General features: G+C 35.7%; 1 protein-coding gene across 1 annotated transcript in view; it reads left to right on the top strand.

Moving 5' to 3' along the window:
- Window positions 1-3,019: 3,019 nt before the first annotated feature.
- MOV10L1 (Mov10 like RNA helicase 1) overlaps window positions 3,020-8,431 on the top strand; it is a 46,924-nt gene continuing 41,512 nt past the window's right edge. The window contains exons 1-2 of the mRNA XM_081958784.1: window positions 3,020-3,200; window positions 6,519-6,666. Coding sequence (XP_081814910.1) covers window positions 3,075-3,200; window positions 6,519-6,666 — 274 coding nt within the window. The 5' untranslated portion in view covers window positions 3,020-3,074. The remainder of the gene's footprint in view (window positions 3,201-6,518; window positions 6,667-8,431) is intronic.

The following is an 8,431-nucleotide window of genomic DNA, read 5'->3' as shown; positions in this document are numbered from 1 at the left end:
AGCATTAAATGCAAACTATAAACCTCTTTTAAAAACACATTTGCATACACTAGTTATATGCAGTTCTTATCCTGAGATGCAGAAGCAAGTTTCCTAACATTTGTATCTTTTGAGCATAACTTTATTAAAAACAAAATTTAACAATAATAAAGATACTTTAGGAAAATGTTACTTTCTGAGACTGGCTCTTACTTTCTAAGAAATACATTGGCATTTAAATTTTTAATACTCTTGGATATAATCTGCTTGTTGCATAATTGTTGCATAACCTGTCTTATTTGTCACATAATGTTTACTAGCTTTCAGTAAGTAAATTTCTAAGAAATACAATTCTCTGAAATATTACTGCATCCCACATGGCTGATGTTCTTGAACTAGAAGCTGTGAAAATACTGTTTTTCTCAGAATAATAGAAGTACACATTCTTGAAACGGGTAGTCTGAATTTAAATCTAAATTAGAGAAGGGAGTCTGTCCTCCCCAACAAATGTTTTGTGCTACAGTTCCCACAATTCTTGATAATAGAGCAGCAGGGAAAATAAATCTAAAAGCTTTGAGGGATTCAAGATTGCCTACCCCAAATCAAGAACTTTAATTTTAGAATACTTTAAGGAATATTCCTTGAGAAACAATTCCCAACAAAGCTAGTCTGTAGCAGTAAAAAGAATAGCTTTCTGTCACTTTAAAAAGTAAAATTAAACTGAAATAGTTTAGTTTTGGGGATTAATTGGCTTTGGAAGCCATTAGTGTAGAATAGGCTTTGTTTAAATTGTGGTCTTGTTTAGACATTATGAGTCATGTTCTAGTATAGTGGAGGAAGTGACTTTTGCAACCACGTATGTCCTGGAGAAAGGATAAATGATACTTGAAGAAAGTTGGGTTAAGGAGCTTCCATATTAGTTCCAGAAAAAAATGTCATGAGAGATTTGATTTGGTTGGTTGAAAACTTTACGTTTAATAACCATTTTCTGATCACAAAAGCTTTGCAAATTTTCAGCTACAAAAATGTAACTGTTAAGATACTGGGTTATACCTTAAGAAACCCAACTGAAGCCAAGAAACTCACTGACTGATTTTCTCTGCTCAGCCATCCTTACAATGTTCTTTCGGGAATTGTGTGAGAATGCTTCGTAAGTTGCCTTAAGCTCCTCCAAAAAAGGAGAGACATAAATCTAGTAAATGAATAAAAATAAAAATCAGTGCTGGCAAAATATGTGTCCAGTTAATTCATAACATGATTCAAGTAGATCAGATTTCTTAGCAATATATTTGTGATCAAAATACATGGAGTGATTTACATGCATTTCTTCATTCCTTTGTGTTGCTGTGTTTGATGAATAAATGCAGTATAACACATTGCCTCGTTTCAGGATATAAGGATATATATTGAGAGTCAGTTTGGTTTAGTAGCTAAGCTATAAGGCTATAAACCAGGAGACTGTTAATTCTGGTTCTGCCTTAGACACAAAAGCCCTCTTGGTGACTTTGGGCCAGTCTCTCTTAGTCCAAACCACCACGACCACCATTTTTGGTGGGGAAAATTGGAGGTGGAAGGAATACAGGTAGTCCTCAACCTATGACCACAATTCAGCTCATTTTACGACCTTTCTTGCCACAGTTGTTTTCTGAATCACTTGAGTTGTTAAGTTAGTATCACGGTTCTTAAGCCAATCTGGCTTCCCCATTGACTTTGCTTTTCAGAAGGTCACAAAAGAGAATCACACGACCCCCAGGGTCACTGCAACCGTCATAAATACATACTAGTTGTCAAACATCTGAATTTTGATCTCTGGTCATGAAGATACTGCAATGGTCGTAAGTGTGAAACACAGTCATCAGTCACTTTTTTCAGTGCCATTGTAACTTCAAACGGTCAGTAAACAAACTCTTGTAAATCAAAGACTACCAGTATCAGGCATGTTCACCATCTTAAATTTTTAAGGGCGGGGGATGAAAAAAAATCAAAAATAAATGAGTAGGCTAACTAGTGAAATTTTAACACTGGCTTAGAAGTCTTTGAATGTTTTATATAAGTAAAAGTTCAGATGACAATGATGTTACACAAAATGTGTTTATATAAATTCTTCTGCCTCTTAAGGAAGATCTGTCTAAAAAGGTGGAGCTGTATATGCTTGGCTTGTTTGAGGTTTCTGAAACTATTAGCCTTTTATCTTCTTGGGTGGTATATCTGGGGGTGGGGGAATTCCACCGCCTTCTAGGATTCATATTAATTTCTGTATTGTCAGAGTGAACTTTCTAGCTAATTGACAGTCTGTCCAATATGTTTGTACAAGCAGATGTACCTTTGACGATATCATACAGTGACTTACAATGCATAATAAACGAGAACATTTTCAGAAAGTCCATAAAACCCCTGATGCTTGGAAAATAACAATATATAGAATATTGTTGACAATTTGCATATAAGGTGTGATGTGCTTGACAATGCAGGGATTTTTTTCTTGCACAGCAAGAACACTGGCTACAACTGAATGAAACAGGATAGTTTACTTCCTACCATACTCATTGCTGAGTAAATTCAACATAGTATCGTAACTTCTTTCAAGCAGGCAAAATAGAATTATTAGATTTTGATTTGTTTCAGTTCTGATGCCAAATTGTGGAACGATGCTACAAGGAATTTTTCATTTTTTTTATTATAAAAGTGCAAGGTTTTTCAATTCAAGCATTATGAAAAAACCTTATTGAGTATCTTTGTTGTTGATAATCATTAAGTTGCTTAGCAATTCATATTATACGATATAGGACGGACACTTGATTCTGTGTACATAAAAGGGAGATTTTAATTGAAAAAGGGTTGTACCAGTAATATTTCGCGTGCTGTTTTCATTTCTAAAAACCGCTTTGCAAAAACTGACCTACCAAAAACAACTGACCATGTGTGCTTTAACTCTTTTCTGTAACAGAGCACAAAGAAAAATAAGTTTTAAAACATTTTTTTCTAGCCTCCACAGATTTATTTAATATTGACATAAATGTTTCCTTTTTTTTTTAGATGACAAGGAGATAAAAACAGTAGAAGGTGTAGTAACAAGATTTTGTCCGGATTATGGGATGATCGATGATTTAATTTGCTTCACCAAGGATGCGGTGATAAGGAGTGTGCCACTGCAAGTCGGGCAGAGAGTAATAGCTCACGTTGAAGAAGATAAAATATCTCATGGATTAAGAGCAATCAGGGTGAGGTTAAAATAACTGGAGATGCTTCTTAAGCTTTAATTGTTTGCAATAGTCGTTTCTCAAATTGGACCACTGAAGGGGGCTTCAGAGTTATAACAAGGGGTCTGTGATAGGGACCAAAGAAGAAAACAAGCAAGCCCAAAACTCACTCACACAGTTCTTCTTCTTGCATGGACTGAAAGGTACTTCACTGCCAGTAGTAAGATGGAAGGGAGAAACAGAGGACAGGAGTAGAAAGCCCCAAAAGGAAAGAGTATCTCAAGTTCCGGTTGGAAATTTTTTGAACCTCAACTTCAAAGGCCATACCAATAGCTTGTTCCAGCCTCCTGCCACAGGAGCAGAGTTGAGAAAGAAGCACCTTCAACTCCAATCACTATAGTTCATCTTGCATAGGCTGCCAGCATTCCTTCAAGAAGGCTCTTTCCACTGCTTGATCGCTGCCATTACTGGCAAACATAGATTTGTGGAGGACTCCCAGAACACCGGGCTGCCTCTGCCTGTTTTATTTACATACACACACACACACCCCACTTATTTTCATATACAAATCAAGACTTTATTCCTCCCTCCTTCAGTTTTCCCCGCAACAACAATCCTGTGAAATGTGTTGAGCTGAGAATTTACCCAGCTGATTTTTTTTCATGCCTGAGGCAAGAATAGAGTAGAGCAGAACAGAATTAGAATTATTAGAAGCATTAAAAGTATTAGAATTAGAATTATTAGAATTATAATTCTTTGAAGGGGATTATCAGCATCTTGAATTGCACCTGAAAGCAAATCAGCAACCATTGCAGCTCCACAAAAGAGGTGACACATGCACATATCGAGTCTTGTGCAAAACTGGCCCATTGCATTTTGAACCAACCTTCCAAGACATCCCCATGCATTACAATAGTCCAAACTGGAGATGACCAGGGAGTGAGTGATTGTGAGAAGGGCACATTAGTCCAGGAATGGGCATAATTGGCACGTGACTCGCAATTCTGCAAAAGCCCTCCTGGCCATGAGTGCCAATTGCTGAAGCAGGAATTTTGAATCCAAGAGAAACCCCAGGTTACGCATCAAGTCCAACCGGGGCAGTGCAACCCCTTCCATGACCAACAATGGTAATCAGAAAATAAGGTGAATCAGGGAAGATATTTCAAATTCAGACATGCAGAATAATGTCTGGATGAGATACTTTCAAAAAGATAGAAATTGTCAGAATACCTGCGTCAAAATTTTCTGATAAGAAACGAGTATGATTAAAAAGAAGCACAAAAAACAACGGTGTAAATGATTAGCAATCATTTACATGAGTGTTGATGATTAACAATTATTTACACTTATGAGTTTGTTATTTGTGCTTTTTAATCATTTGGCGTTCCTTTTCTCCCTGACATAGAAGTAGCAATTTTCTGGGACCGTGCCTCTAAACACTGAATTTTTGTTCGTTCTACAAAAAGTATAATTCTAGATAAGACAGAAATGAAAAATACAAGTTAAGAGTCTGTATAATAATGAACACAGGAAAGCACTAACACTGCAGATAGAGGAATACTGGAGGAGGTCCAGCAGGGGGCAGAACTAGTACACAAGTTGAAGTTCAGTCAATTTGAATTAATAAGCAGATGATAGATTTTGCTGTTGCCTTCATTGGAAAGTAAAAGTATAATAGGTTTTAGATAAGACTGCCTTCAAAGGTTTGCTGCAATCATTTTAAATAGATAAATGGAGGTGAGGGGCAAGGGTGTGGACAAATGCAAAAAAGTAGCCAAGCAGAACAGCATCCAGTAGAGAGAGAAACACCCAGGTGAAATGATAGGATATAATTAGCAGCCTATATTTGATCAATTTTTTTTTCATTCTTGACACATTGACTTTGAAGGCATTTCATGATGTGGAAAAACAGTCTTCCATACAAACCTCAAGGAAGAAAGATTATAGGTACCACAATTTTAAGTAAGACTACTAATTTCACAGTTTTATGGTGCAGATAAAATATTAATACATTGTACAGTATTAATACAGTACTGTTGCAGTATATTCTAGATATGAGGGACTGTTTTAAGAAGGGGAAATAAGTGCCCATTTTATCTGTTCCAACAAGGCCTGAATAGGACTCTAGAATAATAAGAGGTCTGATTTCCCTTGCATCTCACAAATATATCTGTACTAGTTAAGTAAGATTTAGTCTGTTAGCATGAATGATTAATGAGTGTAATGGGAACCATGCTTTCCTACCTGATTTAAAATCTTAGCTGTCTTGGCAAATTATTTCTCAGTGGCTTAGATGCATATTGTGATAAGTTCCTTTAATATTTCACTTGCCTTCCAGATTTTGTCAAGTGTTAGAAAATATATTCCCTTTTTTATATTGGAAGCTAAAGGATCTATACCCTTTTTTATTTTCACATCCAGTTGTCATTTATCATTTATGGTATCTCCTTAATAGTGACGCAATGACTCAACATTTTAAGATGCTGAGTTTGTCTGATAGCCTGAGTTCGAGACCCAAGCTCCACGTGACAGGGTGTGCTCCAGTTACTCGCCCAACTCCTGCCAACCCTAGCAATTTGAAAGCAAGCAAATGCAAATAAATAAATAAATAGGTACCGCTTCAGTGGGAAGGGAACAGTATTCTGTGTGATGTATAGTCATGCTGGCCACATTACCACGGAATCTCTTCAGACAACACTGGCTCCCTCAGCTAAGAAACAGAGATGAGTACCGCCCCTTAGAGTTGGACACAACTGGACAGGGAAATCTTTCATTTTACCTTAATAATTGTGTCCTTAGGTTGCGTGCCTGCTGTCTTGTTCAAGGGATTTGAAGAAGATGCAAAAGCTTTAATTGCATAGATGAAATAAAAACTAAGCTCTTCAGATATCTTAAGCAGTTTCTACTTTTATCTTCAGTGCTGTAGATCTGTCTGCAGGATATGATGTAATCTTGATGTGTTTGTGAAATGATTTAATTCACATGTTCAGTGTGTTTCTCAAGTATATCTGCATCCATTCTCTCCATGATAAGCTGCAACTTACTGGTTCCTCTTTTGTATGTAGGGGCGATTGACTGCCTTAGAGCTGTCTCCTCAATTCCATGACTGTCTAGAAATTACAATTGTCTCACATGTCTGGAAATTACTTGGTTTAAAGAATATCCTCAACTTTTGGTTGGGCTTGATTGCCTACCATTTTGTTGATCTAGTGTTCAGTTCCTTGTTTTTGTCATTAGACTGATACCATGACGTATAGTATAGAAACGTTTTCAAAAGGGTTGCACTCATCCCACCAGAAATATCATCAACAATAAACATTCATTTGTTCCTTTTTGCAGGTAGAAAGCATCTGTGAAAAATGGGATGATAACAGCATAAGTGCAGGGAATGCAAATGTTAAAACGCTCATTGGCAGTATTACAAAGTTTACTGGAGTTAGTGGCTACATCAATCAAACCTTTTTCTCTATGAAGGTAGTTTGTAAAGGTAACCTGTACATTTCCTTTGAAAGTTTTTTTTTAAAGCTATAATTTTAAGTTTCAGATGGTATATTGGTTTAAATACAGATAATCGTCCTCAGTTAACAACAGCATTTGGGACCAGAATTGTCATTGCTAAGTGACACTGTCATAAAGCATGAAATCACATGACCACAACCTTTAGCGATGGCAATGTCATTTGCCATCATAAAGTAAGAATTTCACATGACTGTGACTTCAACTTCCTGATGGCTTCTCCATTGAACTTGCTTGTGGAAAGCTGGCAGGTAAGGACAGAAATTACAATTATGACTATTACACACAATTATGGTGATGTTATAATTGCAAGCCAAACCCCAAGTGCCCAGCTCACAATCACATCATTGCAGGGATACTTGATGGCCAAGTTAAAGAAATACTTGCTCACAGAAAAATATATTTTATCTCTTGAACAGCTTGCTTACTTTTAAATGTGATTAAAATATGTATTGACTGCGGAAGTACATATACTATATTGCCAAAAGTATTCGCTTGCAACTGATTCTGATTATGTGGATGGGTGAGCGAATACTTTTGGCAATATAGTGTATCTTTAGTTGTTTTCTTTTGTAATCCAGCATTTGGCTAAATTACAGTATGGTATGAAAATGTAGTATATATTTATGTGTTTCCCCCAAAATACGACCTACTCAGAAAGTAAGAGCTAGTTTGATTTTTACACGTGTGCCCGATATAAGCCCTATCCCCAAAATAAGCCCTAATTAAGACCTCACCTACTCCAGGGTGCATGGGTAAAAATTAAACTAGGGTGTGGATGGGGGGATGGAGCTGCCCTACTACTTAACTTCGTATATTTGCAGTCAGGCGTCGGACACCTTGGCCCGTTTCTTTTGCTGCAGCTGGCAAGACTTTCCAATCAAATTTTAATTTTTTATATTCTTTATACATATCAATGCGTGAATGGTGTGGTAACTGGGTAACATACATTTCAGTACACATAAACATAATCTTATTCCTAAATATTGCATTTCATTTCAATTATTTAATATTATTTATACATGCCTTTTGTTATCACCTTTTAGTTCTGAACCATTTTTTGGTCCTTTTGTATATCTTAACATATTAATATATAATTATGATTATTCCCCACTATTTTCTATCGCTATTTTAACATTTTCCCCCTTTCATATCGCTGTAATGTTCAAAGTTGTGCATTTTCCACGTATTTCCACGTATCCTTCATTCTTCCATTATTCAATATCTCCTTATACAGTTTTAGTATCAATCACAATCATTTATACATTTAGGGTATTTTTATTCATATTCTTTCCAATTCTTCAATCCGTATAATTCTACTACTAATACACTTGTTTAGTTTAATATATATTTATATATATTTCCCTAATCGCCGATTATTAAGTTCTAACCTTCCACTATTGTTCATATTTTTATACATATTTAGTAGTACAATCATTCAAAATCTATTTTTCCAATTCTTCATATTCATTTATATTAAAATATTATCCTGATATCTATCACACTGCTAAAATAATAATCCAAACTGTATAGTTCTGATATTAATACACATTATTGAAATATATTCATAAAAATATTATTATACTCTATTTTCGCTTATCCATCATCTCTTACCCGCATCCGAACCTTTAATCTTATTTTCTTTTTAATTTTCCTCCCATATTTGCCCCTTAGGTCTTTTATTCCCTCTATTTAACTATGTAATTTAACTTTTATCCATCATCTCTTACCCACAT

Source organism: Natrix helvetica (assembly GCF_964273705.1).
Source record: "Natrix helvetica genome assembly, chromosome: 6".
NCBI lineage: Eukaryota > Metazoa > Chordata > Lepidosauria > Squamata > Natricidae > Natrix > Natrix helvetica.
This window is presented reverse-complemented; position numbering and strand designations above follow the sequence as displayed.